This window comes from Gopherus evgoodei, chromosome 2, assembly GCF_007399415.2.
Source record: "Gopherus evgoodei ecotype Sinaloan lineage chromosome 2, rGopEvg1_v1.p, whole genome shotgun sequence".
Classification (NCBI taxonomy): domain Eukaryota; kingdom Metazoa; phylum Chordata; order Testudines; family Testudinidae; genus Gopherus; species Gopherus evgoodei.
In genome coordinates this window covers 63,257,212-63,276,288 of record NC_044323.1, presented here as the reverse complement: position 1 = coordinate 63,276,288, position 19,077 = coordinate 63,257,212, and the positions used below count along the sequence as shown (strand labels likewise).

General features: G+C 37.5%; 1 protein-coding gene across 3 annotated transcripts in view; it reads left to right on the top strand.

Annotated features, from left to right (window-relative positions):
• Positions 1 to 19,077, top strand: part of SKAP2 (src kinase associated phosphoprotein 2) — a 159,915-nt gene that overhangs the window by 100,937 nt on the left and 39,901 nt on the right. For 2 of the 3 annotated variants that reach the window (XM_030550839.1, XM_030550840.1), the window contains exons 5-10: positions 2,966 to 3,043; positions 3,988 to 4,071; positions 7,820 to 7,939; positions 15,082 to 15,206; positions 16,123 to 16,186; positions 16,742 to 16,852. In XM_030550839.1, the coding sequence (XP_030406699.1) occupies positions 2,966 to 3,043; positions 3,988 to 4,071; positions 7,820 to 7,939; positions 15,082 to 15,206; positions 16,123 to 16,186; positions 16,742 to 16,852 (582 nt within the window). Of the gene's footprint in view, positions 1 to 2,965; positions 3,044 to 3,987; positions 4,072 to 6,215; positions 6,285 to 7,819; positions 7,940 to 15,081; positions 15,207 to 16,122; positions 16,187 to 16,741; positions 16,853 to 19,077 lie in introns of those variants that run through there. The other variant, XM_030550841.1, reaches the window with a different exon arrangement.

Genomic DNA, 19,077 nt, shown 5'->3' with positions numbered 1-19,077 from the left:
ATTGAGTACCTGCCTCTGCTGTTACTTGTAGCTTTCTATGCGGTAGGCTGTTCAGTGCCCTATGTGAAATAACTTTGTTTTCACTTTAGTTCTCTGCAGGCTAATCTCTGCATCCCCAAAACTACCACCCTACAGTTGGCACTAACTTGGCAATCTCAGCAGAGATAAGGATGGAATTGCTGTGGAGCCTGAACTCCTCTATTCCACTGAAGGCAGGCAGTCCAGATCAGGTTCTAGCTATGGTCAGGATAGTGTGGAGAAACCACTGTGGGCGCTTTTCTTGGTCTGTAGATAAAGGTCTTCATTGTCCATGCTTATTGATCTGATACTTCTTATAGATGCTATATTATAACCCCCTGCAAATTGCATTTCCTCTCTCTCAAAAAAAGAAAAAAGTAAAACAAAAACGAAACAAATCTAAACTAAAACCTTGCATAAAATTGGAATCCAGATAATGTTTTGAAGCTCTTGTGCTTAAAAATGAAGCAACAGTGGTTAATGTGTTTGTCATATTAGATTTTTCCCTTCCCCCACCTTTGTTGCAGTGTTTGGTCTAGTGTATAACAGGCCTTTGTGGAGGAGGTAAAGCTGCAAGTGTTGCACGCTGATGCCTCCCAATGACCAATTTAAGGCAGCGCACCAAGGCTGTTTTTGAATCCTCCTCCCCGATCTGCTCCCAGACAACAGTCAGTTTCTCATTGTGAAATGGATAATTTTTCAGTACAGCTGTGGGTGAGTTAAGGTATATCAGCCCAATAGCTGTAGATCTTTAGCCAGAAACCATTTGCTTATCTTGAGCAATTAATAACCAGTTATTATTTTGATCTAATAACTAGATCAGCTTCTTAACTAATGAAGTAGTGAGTGTCCTGAGTTAAATTCCCAAACGCAGTTCTTATGGTCACATACTTTCATGCATGTGGTACATCTCTTTTTTGTTTTTAATATGTTAGTCATAAATTCCACAGGAGTGGAAATAATAATGATGTAAGGCAGGGGTTCTCTCTCTTTTTCTTTCTGAGGCCCCCCAACATGCTATAAAAACTCCACGGCCCACCTGTGCCACAACAACTGTTTTTCTGCATATAGAAGGCAGGGCCAGCGTTAGGGGGTAGCAAGCAGGGTAATTTCCTGGGGCCTCATGCCACAAGGTGCCCCTCAAAACTAAGTTGATGAGGTTTTGGCTTCATCCCCAGATGACGGGGCTCAGAGTGGGGCTCATAGCTCAGGGCTTCGGCTTTCTGTCCTGGACCCCAGTGAGACTAATGCTGGTCCTTCTTGGGACCCCCTAGAACTTGTTTGTGGCCCCCACGGGGTGGACGAACCCCTGGTTGAGAACCACAGGTGTAATGTGGAATATTTAGAAATAAAAAAGTAATAGTATAATCTGAATGTCAAAGCACAATTTTTTAATAACTGGAATGTTAATACACTTTGCTACATTGGTTGTAACTTAACCATATATTTTGTTTTTACTATTTGAAAAGTTTTGGATTTCTCAGGGGAGTATATTCCCCTCTTTGGTACATATCTTTTGTAATCTTCAGTAATTTTTTTCTCTTGTTCTCACTAACGTTTTTCTTGCCCTATCACAAATATCTTTTGTTAACAAAACCAGTACCCAAAGAACAACAGTATAGGTAGAATCCTGTTTTAAGTGACCACCCAAGGGCCCAGCAGGCATTGGTTACCTAGCAGAGATAGTGTTTAGCTCAAGGTCAGACAAATCGGTTTCCAGATGGGATATTTCACAGTGGTTTCTTAACAAAGTAGTCTTCTGATTTGTGATCCTTAGTGTGGTTTTCACTGTATTACTAACAAGGTTATGTATAAAATTTTGATAAAAAATTGTTTCCATGTAAATTTGCCACCTACCTGCAGTGATTTTAATATGAATATTTAATGATAATAAGTAATGGGAAAACTACACTTTGATGTTCAAATGTATTAACCCTCCCCCCCCCAGGAATAGCTGTTGTACTTGTGGAAAAACTGGACATTTCTATACATAAATGGTCAGGCATGTCTAAAGCTGTATTTCTGCTCTTTATATTTTATATTAGTATTTTAGAATTTAAAAAGTTGATTCCACATTTGTGAAGATTTGAAACTAATTTGTTAAATAAGTTCTTTGTGTCTAGGTTTCCAGTTTAATCCCGAATATTAAGATCTCACACTTCTAGCTGTGAGCGAACAATTGGGGGAGGGGGAGAGTACAAATATAACTGAACACATTGGTCATTTTACAGAAAATAGCAATACTTTTAAAAGAGAAGCTGCTTTGGCAGTTTGTGAGCAGTGTTTTTGTCTTGTCTGTCCAATATCCTCAAGTACTGTCTATTTGTTTCAACAGTGCTTTCCTAATTTAGCACAAATTATACGTTATCTGTCAATAAGATATTACTTTTTATCCCTTCGTCTGGTTCCTTTCTTTCTCAACAGCATGGCATGTGGGTGCACGCTTTGTATATTGTTGCAGTAGATTTTTGTTAGGCTTTTGGAGATGATGATGGCTAAAAATTAAATTCTGCATTTAATTACAGTTAATAATTGTATCTATGGTATTTAAGGACCTTTGCTTCTATACACGGATTTGAAAACACTGATTTTACTAAACAGCTCATTTAAACTGTATTCTAAGATGCAAGTCCTCTAGATTAATGTAACATGTTGAATTTTCATCTTGTCTGGAAAGTAGATACAGATTCTTCCCCCACCCTGTTCCCCTTGGAGACTTGAGGGGCTGGTTCACAGCTATAATTTTCCTGTCACTGCATTGGCATAGCAATGCAGCCAACAGCTTGTCATTATACTTGTGTCTGTTTAGCCAAAAATTATCTGGAATAGTATTTAATAGAATTCTATTCTTCCAGTAGTTCCTTTGCACTGCCAATTCTTATTAATATGGATAGAGTAGTGTTTAGCTTGAAAAACAGTGGTTTATAATACTTTTTTTTTCTTTCAGGGAACCAGTTTCCTCCTATTGCTGCTCAAGACCTTCAATTTGTTCTAAAGGCTGGATACCTTGAAAAACGCAGAAAAGGTAAAGTAAGTTGGCTTTATGAAAAATGTTAAATGAAAAATACATACTTTATATATGCATATGTGTGTATGTACACACTAAATTACATGGAGAAGGCTGAAATAAAACCAATAAAATCTGAGTACTCATACCACCTCTCATAGTTTGGGGCATTTGCACCTGTATTCCCCCTCTGTGGTCTCTCGAGGACAACTGCTCTAGCCTCCCAGCTCCTCAACCATCACCTCTCTTGGGCAAAGACACTTGTATCTCTCTCCCTCCTGACTGGGGTTTTTCCAGGCTACACATTCTCTGGCCTACACCGTATGGATCCCAAATATATTCATAATTAATTCAATAAGGGCTCCCAAGGATATTAACATATCTGTCACAACACCATTAGCTAAGAGAGGAAACTTCAAATAGTTTGTATTGTGACGTACAAGAAAATAATCATGGTTCATTGTCAACTGAGGAGCCCTGTGATGAGTCAGTGAGTTTCTAGTGTGACACATAATTCAGAGACTTGTGGATATTTTTGAAGAAAGTATGTAACAATGCGTATATTGACTTCATGTTTGGGGGAGCATCAAGATTTATTGTCCTTCAAGAAAGCAAGTATTAAGCTTAGCTTTGGTTTAGTCAATATTTACTTTGATTGAATAATTCCTTCTGTTTTCATCTTAATACCTGTTTAATGCTGCATTACAACTGTAGAAAGTATTTATAAAGTTGTTCATAGTTTCTATATATTTAGTACCACTCAAGACTGTCCTGTCTATACTGTTTTCCATCTTCAAGTTCTTTTTTGTTCTCTTCTCCTTTTTACTCCGTTTTCCCTCTGGACTGCATGCTGCTCCCTCTTTTCCTTTTCTCCCCTTTTGAAGAAAATACACATAGTGTGTATATTTGTCTTAAATGTATGTAGTAAAAGCAATCTAACATGAATTGTGTATTAATTGCAGACCACAGTTTTCTTGGCTTTGAATGGCAGAAGCGTTGGTGTGCTCTCAGTAGAACAGTCTTCTATTATTACGGAAGTGATAAAGGTATGAGTAACTACATCTCTAAGGTGCCATAAGTTCTCCTGTTCTTTTTTGCGGATACAGACTAACACGGCTGCTACTCTGAAATCTACATTTTAATAGTTTATCATTCTCTTTCTTTTAATATGTGGAAAAAGAAGATAGCTTTAGGAGAGAAGGAGGTCGAGAAGCTAAGTCCATCTTGAGATAGCAAATTAATGTTTTACTGGAATAGTTAGCTTTTTCACGTGCTTTACATATTGAAAGCATTGTACAAATATTAACCTTCTCAACACCTCTAAGTAGTGTGTTCATTTTTTCTCAGATGGGAAAATTGAAGCAGAAAGGTTAAATTACTTGTGAGGCTACACTGTGAGCCAGTAACAGAGCCAGGATTAGATCTCATAGTTGTCTGGCTCCTACATCCATTCTCCGTTCATTACGTCACAATTCTTTTTTAGTCCAAGTAGTTGTCCAATTTATTTAAAAAAAAAATTCCCTTCAGAGTAGAACCACACTTTAAAATTATTCTTTAAAAACTGCATTTTGGGGTTTCATGTTTCTGTCTTTAAATGTTCCATCTCAACCTTGTAGAGTACACAAGTAACACAAAGTCTTATCTAAAAGACAACCCTGGATGTCTTAAAGTCAAACTGGAGTCTTAAAGTCAAACTGATTTCTTCTGTGAAGATACATAAAAAGGAAAGAGCGTAGCTTGACTTCAATATGCAATGTTGAATTCAAAAGGTTGGCAGTTTAGTAAACATCTTTTTACTTGTCTGCTGAACAAAATTGATATGGAAGTTTATGAATTATAGAATTCCGCGATCACAGTTTATAAAATATAGAATTCCACGATCACAGTTGTTCAGACCACAGCTATGTCTTAAATTTCTTTCCTGATATTAACAACTTGCTGTATGAAAGTTCTGCTTAAATTCCTCTGAGTGCCCAGTGTTGTCTTAGCATAAGTCTTTGTGCCTCCTTCCTCATTCTTCTTTGACATGAATACAAATGAGAATGGCCATACTGGTTCAGACCAGTGGCCCATCTAGACCAGTATCCTGTCTTCTGACAATGGCTGGTGCCAGCTGCCTCAGAGGGAATGAACAGAACAGGGCAATTTATCTAGTGATCTCTCCCCTGCTGTCCAGGCCCAGCTTCTAGCAGTCACAGGTTTAGGGACACCTAGAGCATGGGGTTGCATCCCTGATCATCTTGGCTAATAGCTATTTATGGGCCTGTCCTCCATGAATTTATTTAATTCTTTTTTTCAATTCAGTTGCACATTTGGCCTTCACAACATCCTCTGGAAATGAGTTCCATAGGTTGACTGTGTGTTTATGTGAAGCAGTACTTTCTTACTTTTGTTTTAAACCTGCTGCCTATTCATTTCATTTGGTGACCCCTAGTCCTTGTGTTGTTTGAAGGGGTAAATAATACTTCCTTATTCACTTTCTCTATACCATTCATGATTGTATAGACCTCTGTTATACTCCCCCCTCAATCATCTCTTTTCCAAGTCTTTGTAAATGTCCCCTTATATGGAAGCTGTTCCATATCCCTAATCATTTTTGTTGCCATCTCTGTACTTTTTCCAATTCAAATATATCTTTATTGAGATGGGCAACCAGGACTGCATCAAGGTGTGGGCGTACCATATATTATATAGTGACATTATGATATTTTCTTTCTTATTATCTATTCCTTTCCTAATGGTTCGTCAGATTGTTAGCTTTTTTGATGTCTGCTGCATATTGAGCAGATGTTTTCAGAGAACTATTCACAATGATTCCAAGATCTTTCTTGAGTAGTAACAGCTAATTTATACCCCATCATTTTGTATATATAGTTGGGATTATGTTTTCCAATGTGCATTGCTTTGAATTTATCAACATTTAATTTCATCTGCCATTTTGTTGTCCAGTCACCCAGTTTAGTGAGATCCCTTTGTAACTCCTCACAGTCAGCTTTGGACTTAACTATCTTGAGTAATGTTGCATCATCTGCAAACTTTGCCACCTCACTGTTTACCCCTTTTTCCAGATAATGTATGAATATGTTGAACAGCACTAATACCAGTACAGGTGCATGGGGTCCATGCTATTTACCTCTCTCTGCTGTGAAAACGGACCGTTTATTCCTACCCTTTGTTTCCTTTCTTTTAACCAGTTGCTGATCCATGGGAGGACCTTCCCCCTTATCCCAGGATTCCTTACTTTTCTTAAGATCTTTTGGTAAGGGACCTTGTTAAGGGCTTTTTAAAAGTCAAAGTACATTGTATCAAGTGGATCACTCTTGTCTGCATGTTTGTTGATGCCCTGAAAGAATTCTAATAGATTGGTGAGATGCGATTTCCTTTCACAAAAGTCATGTTGACTCTTCCCCAATATGTGTGATAATCCTGGGTTTTTTTCTGTAGTGTCAACCGGGTTGCTCGGTACTGAAGTTAGGCTTATTGGCCTGTAATTGCCAGGATCACCTCTGAAGTCTTTTTAAAAAATCATCATCTGGCACAGAGGCTGATTTAAGCAATAGATTACATACCACAGTTAGTATTTCTGCAATTTCATATTTGAGTTCCTTCAGAACTCTTGTGTGAATGCAATCTGGTCCTGGTGACTTATTACAGTTTAATTCATCAGTTTGTTCCAAAATCTCAATCTGAGACTGTTCTTCAGATTTGTCACCTGAAAAGAATGGGTTAGGTGTGGGACTCTCCTGTGCATCCTCTGCAGTGAAGACCAATGCAAAAAATTAATTTGGCTTCTCCACAATGGCCTTGTCTTTCTTGAGTGCTCCTTTAGCATCTTCGTCCAGTTATCCCACTGATTGTTTGGCAGGCTTCCTGCTTCTCATATACTATTTCTTCTTCCCCTATTTTTGCTGTTTGGTTGTGTCTTTTTTTAGTTGCTCTTCAGTTTTGGGCGGGGGCTGCCTAATTAAACCTTTACACCTGATTTGCCAGAGTTTATGTTCCTTTCCATTTTTCTGACTACGATTCGACTTCGTTTTTAAAGAATGTCTTTTTTTGTCTCTGTTTCTTTTACTCTTTTTAGCCCTGGTGACTTTTTTTTTAGTCCTCATACTGGTTTTTGTTTTTTAATTTGGGGGTATATTATACAGTTTGAGTCCCTATTGTGGTATTTTTTAAAAGTTTCCATGCTGTATTGCAGGCATTTCACTCTGGTGACTGTTCCTTTTAATTTCCATTTAACTACACTCCTCATTTTTGTGTAGTTCCCTTTTTGAAGTTAAATGCTACTGTGGTGGGTTTCTTTGATATTTTCCCTTTACAGGGATGTTAAATTTGATTCCATTATGGTTGCTATTACTGAATGGTTCAGCTATATTCACCTCTTGGACCAGATCCTGTGCTCCACTTACCACTAAATCAAGAATTGCCTTTCTCCAAGAAGCAGTCAATAATGGAGTGTAGAAATTTTATGTCTGCATCCTGTCCTGAGGTGAATGTTCCCAGGCAACATGGAGATAGTTGAGATCCCCATTATTACTGGGTTTTCTGTTTTTGTAGCCTCTCCTTTTTCTTCCTGAACATTTTACAATCACTGTCACCATCCTGGTCAGGTTGTCAGGAGTATATTCCTACTGTTATACTCCTATTATTCAAGCATGGACTTATCCATAGACTTACCCATAGAGATTCTGTGGTACTGTTTGAATAGCCTGGTAGCATTGGTCTTCTAAGTGTTGCATTTCTAACTATGCTGATCAACCTAATCTTGTCTTTTTTTTTTTTTTTTAAATGCAGACGTAGGGATCATGTCTTATCTCAAAGCCCACAGGATTTATGTGTGCAATTTTCCATTTGCTACAATTCCCTCTTCCTACTCTGACTATGATGCTTTCCTGGTTTCCAGAGATTTTAAAGGTATCTGTTAAATGTTTCCTTGTTTCCTTTGCTGCTTCCTTTAGAATTCTAAGAGAGAGTCTCTGTTTCTAAAGTTTGATCATTCTTAAAACATTTTTGAATGTCCTGATGTGATCCTGGCTTGCTTCTTTTACTATTTCTTCTTCCCCTAGAAAGTGATCTTGGCTTTTTTTTGTATGTTCTCCCTAGCTTCCTTTTGTGAGTTGAATATATCATTTAATGTATTATTAACAGCAACCTTTTTTGTTAATACATTTTTTTCAGTCTCTAAAACTATTGCGAAAGATTTTTAATTTCCTCGCAGAGCCTCCAGTCTGTTGCTACTATTGTATTTGTTTCTCAACACAGACTAAATATATAGGCTTCTTACCAATGTTAACCATGAGGTGGTCAAGTTTGCAGTTATATTACCAGCCTTAACAATGGCAGGAATACAACTGAATCCAGTCTAAACCCCCTACCTAAGATATGTCCAGTTCTCCTTCCTTCATTGTGACTACCCATAAAGGCTAGATCCTGCATTTTTTCCTTGCATATAATTCCAGATCAGAAGTCAATGGGTCAGAAGTCAAGTTTTGCATGTACAAGAATTGTTATATTAAATATGTTTTAATCATTAACTTTAAATTCCTCTTAATACTGAGGAGTGTATCAAGTTAACTCTAAAGAACCACCAGCCTTGTCTTCAAGATGTTCTTAATCACTACTGTATATTCATGTCCTCTGTTCAAAACAATAAGCACTAACTCTGGTGTTTGGAGGATTTCCTTTAGCTGTATTTTTATGTTTAGGTCACAAATAACACGGTCTAAATAGTCCATTGCAAGCTACTGCAAACCAAAGCAGACACAGCAGGAAGAGACACCACAATCATGTAACGACCAGTCAACAAGCCCGCGTTCTCTCCACTTATCAACTGAATGCATGTCAGTTTGAAATTGATTTGCCAAGTATACACATGAGAATACATACTCACAACTTGGTCAAAGATTTCTTCTTTCTTAAAAGCTCATGGCATATAGTTTTGCCTTTAACTACGTTTGCAGTTCCTGTTGATTTTAATAAGGGGAAGTGGGGTTGCATGCACAACCAAACACACAATTTAGCTCAGATTTACATGTTTATATAACACCTAGTACAATTGGACCCTGACTGGGACCTTTAGACCCTACTAAAATATACGTAAATAGTAATAATTAAACTTTTGAAGTCCAAAGAAACATGAAATGGAAAAAAATATTAATCAAGCAGAATGTAAAACAGTGGCTCAGATTCTCTGTTCCAGCTGAGCTATGTTCTGTGCGGCACCAGAGGTAAGAGAAGGTGGCTTTAAATCACAGTTCCTCTTCCCTTATCAGCACTGGCAACTTAGAGCAGTCGTAAACTTGTTCTAAGTTTGTGCCCAGCTTCTTTGGCCCCGAATCACCATTCCAGCAGTCATCATGCTGCCTTTACAGGGCCCATAGTGGGCCAAGCATCTGACCCAATAGTTTCCTACTCTTCACTTCAACCTATAAAATGTAAACTGGAATCCTAAACAGTGTGTCGTAGACATTTGCGTCCACTGGAATTTCACTCAGTTTTCTTGAAGATGAAACTTAAAGCAATATAAATACTACTCTGTTTAATCTGGCTCAGATTTTCAAAAGTACTCAGCATTTCCCATTTTTTTCGATGAGCTCTCTTGAAAATCTGGCCATAAAAGTACTGTAGCTCCAGTTTCCCTCAAATGATTATTTAGTCAGTATACTACATATGAATGTACTACATACGTATTTTTAAAGTGCCACAGACATGATTTGATAACTAAGTTTTCTATCATCATTTTCATGATACTGTTAATTCGATTTGGGGTTGTGTTTTTTTTTTAGGGGCGGGGATTGTTGCATTTTTTAAAAGACATTTGTAACGAGGCAGTACAATTTTTGCTCTTTCTTTGGCATCTTTTGTAATTAAAAAAATGGCTGCATGCTTTTTTGATCTTGTAAAAGAAATGCATTCTTGCACAGACATCTTGAAAGGACTGTTCCAAAATTTGAAGTTTTAAATCATTTGGGAGGTTCTAGCACTTTAATATTTAGCAAGCATGTTTATTGTGTATATGAGACCTACTTTAATATGAAACAATGTAGAACATTGGAAAGAGTCTCAAAGATCTGGGAGAACCTTAATCTCAAAACTAAGGAAGAGCTAAATATATTCTAAGAGTATGGGCTTGTTAGGGTGACCAGATAGTAAGGCACAATCGAGATAGCGTGTGGGGGGTAATAGGTGCCTATATAATACAAAGCTCTGACTATCGGGACTGTCCCTATAAAATTGGGACATCTGGTCACCCTAGGACTTGTCTACACAGTGGTGCACTACAGGGATGTGATTTCTAAAAGGCAGTAATATGGTCTGTGTAAACCCATCTGATGCACTGGGTTAAAGCACACTAGGGAACATTTTCTGCACACCAGCAGGATGTACATGGACAAATTAACAAACAACACCCTAGTTCACTTTAGAAATTACACTCCCCTAGTGCACATTAATCCATTGTGTAGACAAGCCCTATATTACAAAAACAGTTAATACTATTTACCAGATCAAAATGCATTTTCTGACTGTCAGACATAGCTGACATTTTCAGTATTAGTGTGCTTGCCAAAATACCCATTGACCTAACAGATCATAGAAGTATCATCATAATAGCTTAGAACTGCTCCAGGCTCTGGGGTAGATAAAATGCTTACCTAGATACAAGTAAATACTGCATGCATCTGTTATTCAGAGTCATTACAAGCTCTCATATAAAAATACTGTACATACTTTATCATTATCTGAAATCCCACACTGTCTTTGTCTCCTCCTGCCTTGCTATATCAACCCCCTTCTCCACAGTCCTAGCTCTCTCCACACTTTAGGATTTGTGGAATGCTGTAGCCTTCCTTTTCACATGTGCTAAGAAGTATGGCCACCTCTCTTTCATCTTCAAACTGGCAGCCCAATCATTTCAAGATCTAGTTGAAGGTGCACCCTCCTTTAATTCAAAATTCTTCATGGATGCAGTTGCCCAATGCTACCTCAAAACCTTGTCTTTCTCAGCTTCTCTCAGGATTCCCTCTGCCCACCTAGCACTCGTGTCATCTCCATCCAACACAATAATTCACCACTTTTGGTGTGAGAACCTAGAATGCTTTTCTCCACTTGACAGGCTCTCAAATCTCAGTCAAAAACATGTCTTTTTTCCTGCCTATACCTCCCAAATAAGAAGTTTTATCTTATACTTTACTATTGATCTTTGTAAAATATTTTTAATATACTTTGTGTCAAAGCTGCTATACAAAATAAACACATGGGGCCTGATTTTCATTGCTTTATACTAGTTTTATACTAGTATAGCTCTGTGGAGCAAAAATTCTCCACAGGGGCCCAGAGTTTTCTCTTTCTTTTGACATGCACATGAGAGAGGAGATAGGAACAATATAAAGCCACATTCTGAAATGGGCATTCAGAGAATCATGTTAGCAGGATGATACTAGAATAACGTTGGCTTAATGCTGTTCATGTCCCTCTTTAGTAGAATTATCAATATTACACTGTTGCAGTTGTGTGGCATACTGTAACAACCCAGGGGTTTCCTGTTATCAGATTGCAAGTCTAAGGGTATCGGCCGGTAGTGATCGACCTATCGGGGATCGATGTATCACGTCTCGTCTAGACGCGCTACATCGATCCCCGAACGCACTCCTCGTCAACTCCGGAACTCCACCAGGTGAGAGGCGGAAGTTGAGTTGACAGGGGAATAGCAGCCATCGATCCCGCGCTGCAAGGATGCGAAGTAAGTCAGTCTAAGACTATCTAAGATGCTTTGACTTCAGCTATGCTATTCTCACAGCTGAAATTGCGTATCTTAGATCTATTTCTGCCTCCTCCCCTCCCCCCCGCCCCAGTGTAGAGCAGGCCTAATTGTCACGAGAATGAGAGGCCATGAGAATACTACCCCTTCACTGAAAATTGTATTCTGCTCATAGTACTTTTCCCCTGGCCGCTCCGTCACTTTTACACTGTGACCTTGCAAAATCTCTGGTTTGAGTTGGAGATGCAGGAATCAGAAAATGAAATCCTCCTAGTTCTTGTGGAATTTAGTTGAAAAATGCAAAATTACTCCCAGGAGGCAGAAGAATCCATCTATGCCTAAAATATGCCAACACTAAAATAAAGTAGGAAACTAACTTCCAAATTCAAGTAAAAATCTTTAAGTCTGAGCTATTTTAGTTAAAATGATAACAATTGTTTAACTTCTCATCACAGTAGAGCTCAAGGTATCCAGAAATATATTTCTGTTGTAAGCTGATAACTGCAAGAAAGCCTCTGTAAAAATACAAATCCTGATCCTGCAAAGACTCATGCACATACTTAATTCATGCACTGTGGGAATGACCCAAAGCCTGTTGAAGTCAATGAACATCTTTCCATTGACTTCACTGGGCTTTGAATGGGGGCCTGGGAGCAGTCATATGTCTTGAGTGGGACTGCTCACAGTGCATAGATTCAAGCGTGTGCAAAAGTCTTTACAGGATCACGGTCTTAGTTGGGAGTCCTTTATTGCACGTGTCACCAGGGAGAGAAAACTGCAATACTGTAGGTAGCCTATTTTGTAAAGTTGATTGGAAGAATTTACTAGTAAGGGTATATATTTTCTTGCTGGTGCACACAAGTAATTATCATTAGCACTGGAGTTGTGTGTTTTGAGAGATAAACCAATGATAATATAAACAATAAAACAATCCAAGACAAAATGAACAGCATATGCTATGCTCGCATATATTGCAGTCTGTATTGCATTCTTTGTAGTCTAATTGTATTGTTTTTTTGAAGGAACTTGTACAGTATAGAGATCATCTAGAGTAACTCTGAAAAACTGTATTACCATATAAAGTGGTCATCAGTATGAGAGAGAATTTCTCACAAATATGCCAAGATACTAAATTTGAATAACTTGCCTCATTTTTATCTTGACAAAATGGTTTTACCTTTTGAACCTGGTATTTGTTTATTCCATATTTGTGCTACTGTCTTTCTGGGTTTTGATAAACTTCCAGCACGGAGAGTGAGAAATTAATGTCATCTACTTCATCTGCTCCCTGTGGTCATAAGTGAATGAACAGTAAAATTTCTAGACTGAAATGAATTTCATTGAAAAGGGACTTGGTTAGCCTGTTGCAAGTTATTATTTCTAGTGTCTGCCTCAGTATGATAATATATAATTCCATGAATTTTGCACATGTGGTGAGGATAGAGGAGTGAACAGACATAAAATATTAATACTATATAACAGTAGTTAATGTAGACATAGTAAAAGTTATTGGAAGAAGTAATAGGAAAAGGAGGTAGAGAACTCAATTTTATGCTCTGAATTCATTTGTGAAAATTTGTTATTCAGTGTTTATTTGGCCTGGGGGAGAACTCTCACTCTGTTGTAGTGGGGCAGCACAAATAGATTTGGGACTGTGTGCATGTGGGGCTGCCAGCAGAGTAGTTGTATAGTGACTGACTATGCACCCCTGGCATCACAACCACAATGACTCTGCATAAATGGGTATATGAGCAGGTCAAGAAAGGAACCACAGGATTTGTATTTATGTGACAAAGCAGTGCTGCATCCCTCTGCTTTGTCCCCAGGATGGCAAGCGGGATAGGCCTTCACCATTACGCAACTCCCTTTGCACCTTAGCCCCCAAAGTCAGTGCATAGGGCATGGTACCATTTCCTCCAAGTAAAATGCAGTTGCTTGGGCTTTGTGCAGGTGAAGTGAATTTCACTGTCAAAGAAGCAGAGAATAGATGAACTTTTCTATAAGTTTTCTAGGTATGCAACAACTCTGTGGAAGGCCATAGTCTGTTAAACCTTTCCTGCCCTTCTCAGGAAAAGTATCCCTTGCTGACAACAGGTGTCAGCAATGCATATATTGATGTTTCTGAAGAGGTGCTGAAAATTATTTCCCCTTGGCCACACTTGCTGCTAAGCTGTGTTCAGCACTGGTTTAAGTGAACCCATTGCTAATACTCATCAGCAATGAATATTCTTCTAGTGTAGTAAAGGCCTTAGTGCTGCTTTCATTATTTAGCTCTCATGTGCACAATAACATACGAGGAGTGGGCGAAGTATCACTCATGAAGATTTACAGTGCAGACTTCAGCCATCTTTACCTTGAGGATAGCAATATGGCATATGGAGATTATGGATCTCAACATTATTGTTGTACTTATTCCTGTTTTGTTTGTACTGGACACTTTCCACATATAAAGATGGTACAGGCCCTACCTTGAAGAGTGTAGTCTCTGAAAGACACAGCGGTATCTTGATCCAAACATTTTGTGTGTTTAAACCCTGGCTTTTTTTAAGCCATGTCTCACTTTCAGAATAGCTGTTTGTAAGTCAGTCCCTTAAGAACCTTGAGAATACATAAAATTGTGATCTGGAATTGTCTGTGATATAAACACATGGCCCAAAGTGTTGAACTGTGATCAAATTCTATCCTCTTCTTGGCTTGTAATTCAACAGTTGTAGTGTTAGGTGGAGAATTCTCTTGGAACACACTGCAGGCATTAAATGAGCTTCTAAATTGATTGATGAGTTTGCACAAAGAAGGTGCGTCTGGAAGAGAATTCAGTAGAAAGAGAGGCTTTTACAGTTGCTTAAAAGTGAATTTGAAGTTTACTGTTTTGAGGGAAGAGAGTGATAAGTTTAGCAAGGGACTCAGCAAGTTATAAATAACCTAGAAAGGTTTTCCCATTGAAACTGAAAGAGAGACTGCTTTATGGTAAACTTATCTTGCGAGTTCCATGTTCCAATTCTTGGCTTTCCCTGGGCATGTCATAGCATGCACTTCTTGCTAAACAGGACCACCGTCTGCAAACATCTCTCTGTGGGATTTCTTACACATCCTACATAAAAAATGTACTTTAGTTTATACCTTCTTTTAAAATAAAGCTTTATCTCCAAAAGCATCACCTAATTATGCTAAAAAAAACCTCCCTGTTCATCGTAATATTAATGAAACACAAAACAAAATCTGAATAACTGATAACCTGCTGGACCGCTTACATTCACTGTTGTAAATGAAGTTCTAACTTTGTTTTGATCTCCAACAGACAAACAACAGAAAGGTGAATTTGCTATAGATGGCTACACCGTCAGAATGAATAATACCCTTCGGAAGGATGGAAAGAAGGATTGCTGTTTTGAAATCTCGGCTCCTGATAAACGCATTTATCAGGTTGGACTTCGCATGTTGTCTTGAAATTAAATTGATAAAACCGTTATGATTCCAGTTACAGAGACATTAACATTTCAGTAAAACAACTCTGCCTGACACGTTAGTGAAAAAAAGGAACACTGGCTTACTTACACTGTATGTTCATGTAATAGGAAATACATTTAAAAAAAATTCAGATTAAGTTCAAATACTATCTTTTTTTTGAACAAGAACAAGCAAATCTATTACTTTTATCTACTGATCATTTCAGTGTTAGCATTAAATCTATAATATCTCTATATAATTGATCTGTATGATTTTTTGGATGAATTATATAGTAAAAAAATGGAGTTATCAAAGAAGAAATATCTGAGTTAAATACATATTGTATTGCTTAGGGCTTTGGAAGGAACATCAAGGTAGAAGCACATATCAGCTATGCAATTCAAAGATCTATCAGTTAGGCATTAATATGGAATGTAAGTTTAATAAGTTTTAAATATCTAAGATTGCAGTTGAAAGCCAGTTAATTAAGTTGTCAAGTAGTGTGTTGGAATCTGACAAGAACATTTTTAAGAAAACTGTATCCAGCAGTCTAAAGAAATTCATGGGTGTCTTCTAATTGTCAAGGGCAAATTTTGTTCATCACTTCTGGCTTTGACATTGATAAAGAGAAGCAGCTTTTTTCTGCACAGCTGCCAGCTGCTGATCAGAGTTTCAAATCCATCATCCTCTGCTTCAATTACGTAAATTTGTCAAAATTAACTGTACATTATAAGAAGCATCCTTGCAAGAAAAGTACCAGAAGACATGAAGAGAATTACTAATGGTTCCTTGAAGAAGTGACAGGAATGCTGCATTTCCTTCCATTACAAATGTGGTGGTGTTTGTATTTATATTACCATTATAACTATTATTAATATTATGCTTATTGTAGTTTACAGCAGCTACTCCCAAAGAAGCAGAGGAATGGCTACAGGAAATCAAATTTGTATTGCAAGGTAAGTCAATCAGTGAAACAATATTCTTTGTTTTTAATAATGTTTATTAATAATAGCTTTATCTATAACTGATGTTCTATTTGTGCATAATACAGCATAATCATTTTCAATCCAGGCTTCAGATAGCACGTGCCTGTCTCTCCGCTACATTATGCTGCTTGCATTAGTTTTTTTCTTTTCCAGGACTCTGTTTTTCCAAATATTTTATATATCTTAAAACTCTTTGTAGATAGATCTATCCCTATACCTCTTGGAGAATCTGATGACCATAAAGCACTTTAAACGGTATATAGAAGAAGAGCACAATTTTACTTAAACAACTTTCATTTTCTTCAGATGGTATCTTAAAGATCTTTTCTGAGACCTGAAAACAAAAGTACTTAATATATTTTTCTTCTACAAGGACCCATATAAGTAATTCCATTGTTAGTAGCATTTGTTCTTAAGATTCAGTAAAATTCCTCTTAAAATAGTGTGCTGTATGCTGCACAAACATCCACTTTGGGTCTTCTTCTATTCTCGTCAATGCTAATTTTCTAAACTGCTATTAAACAGACTTGGGATCTAATGTCATTCCTGAAGAAGAAGAATATGATGATGTTGGACAAGTTTCTCCTCCAGTCAGCACTGCAGCAATAGATGATGACATTTATGAAGAACTTCCAGGTATTTCTGAGATTTTATGTGACTAGAGAAATCCGATGTGTTTTGAGAGAAGCTCAGTTTTTGGTCTGGTAACTTTGAGGGAGTGACAGTGAGTGGCTAAAGTACTCAGATTAATATAGAAGCCCTTGTGTTTTGAATTGTACTGTTTGCTATAGCAATGAAAAGAATATACTCTCTTTACCAAGTCTGAGCGAGGACACTTCTGTCTTGGTGAATCAGGACATCAAAATCAGACAAATAGTAAAAATAGTCTTGTGGGAATTTTGGCTCATTAGCATTGTCTCTGCTACATAATTTTTTAATTAAAAAATTGACTTGCCTTACAGCTTTTTCTGCCAACTTGCCCTTCATTTTTTCTTCCTTCATTTTGCCATTTGTATTAACTAGAGGTTCTCCATGCACTCCATATGCCATCCACTTCTGTCTATTATATGATCTCAATATCCCTTGCAACAATGCAATGTGTTGGGTTGGAGAGGTGTGATGATCTGTAAATTTAGGCAATGGGAAGCTTGACTTTGTTTTTTCATATCATCCAGCATGAATCTGATTATACGGTGATTTCTTACTCTGGTTTTTCAGACATAGTCAAACGTTTACTCCTCTTGATAATCAAACGTAAATCTCAAAATTTTCTCTTGGCAATAGACCTTGGAGTTTATTACAGACAGTAAAATAGCAGGAAGACATGTTTTATTCTTGTTTATGTTTTAGTAAGCTGTCTGAAAATGAGATATTCAGTTGCTATGTGTAAAAATGACATTTTAAAATAAAAAATGTCAATACTCAGTCATTTGATATGCAATAATGCAAGATAGAATTCTGTTTCTTTTGCTGTTCAGAGAAAGCACTACTATCAACCAGTATCTCAGAGGATAAAATAAATTGCGTGTGACATAGACCTAACTTTCTATATTTGTTGCATGTTGAATATTTTATCCATTAGAAAAAATACAGTTAGGTGGCGCTCTTTGGAAATTGTTCTCTTCTTATGGACTCAAGTGTTAACTGCTTTTCAATGAACTCTCAGAGCCGATAATCATGGAAGCTGATAAGAATGTTTATTGTACACTTGTGGAAGTGTAGAAGGACTTCTGCATGTTTAGAAAGGATCTAGAGATGATCTGCTGGTGTAGCTGAAAGGGCATAATTTTCTATATATGTGACCAGGAACTAAATTGCAGAGTTCATCACATGGATAGATCCTCTGTTTATCTGGAGTGTATCTGTGTGCACTGAATGCCCTGAAAAAATGAAGAACTGACCTTCAATAGGTTTAAAGTCCAAAGTCACAAGGTCAAAAACATCAGTCTATTTGGGCCCGGGCCTGCCATGTGTTGGATGCCACTTGCACTGTGCTTTGAGTATTCAGCACCTTGCAGGTTATGGTCCTGTACGTTTGCTTATACCTTTTATAAATTTATTTTCCCCCTAAATATATAACTACTAAAGTAAACCTCACTATAGGATAACTTCATTTCACGTCTTCATGGGGCTCTTTCAACCAATAAGCAGAGCTGCAGTAGTAATGGTAACAGCTTGAATGAATTAAACTGGAAAGTATGTTGAGAGCCAGGAGTTATAAAATTTATGTTCACATTAATAAAAAAATTGTGTTCAAAATATTGCTAACCTGCATCCTGATGGCCATGGGAGTATTCAAAAATATTTTAACTTTCATATCATTTTTACATAGGTTTTTCCAACAATTTTTGTCTCCTACAATGTGGTGGACAAGACTAGAAAGTAGTAAAACTGAAAGGATGGGATGGTCTTTTTGTTAGTGGCCTGGAATTTAGGATGTGTGTGTTCAGTTTCCAGCTGAACCATATATTTCTTCTCTGATCCTGGGCACTTTGTACTTCAGTTGCTAGGGTCTCAATACTTCCCTTTGTCCATCTGGTCTATTTAAATTGTAAGGTCTTTAGGGACTATCTCTACTATGTGCTTGAACAGTGCCCAGCACAATGGGACCATGATTTCTGTTGTGGCCTCTAGGTATTACCCAGCTACAAGAAATGAATGGCAAAATCTGTCTGCACTAATTATGGAATAAGTTTCGTGACTGAAGTGTGTTTCCCTCATAAATATTCTGTAGCGTCAAAGTTATACTGTTCTGTGTGAGGCTTTTTCACATCAGGTCCTGTGACCCTGTTTCAGCTAGATTTGCCTCTCCCTGGCTAGGTGTTCTGAGTTCCCCTTCTGCCTTCTAGACTACGTGAAGA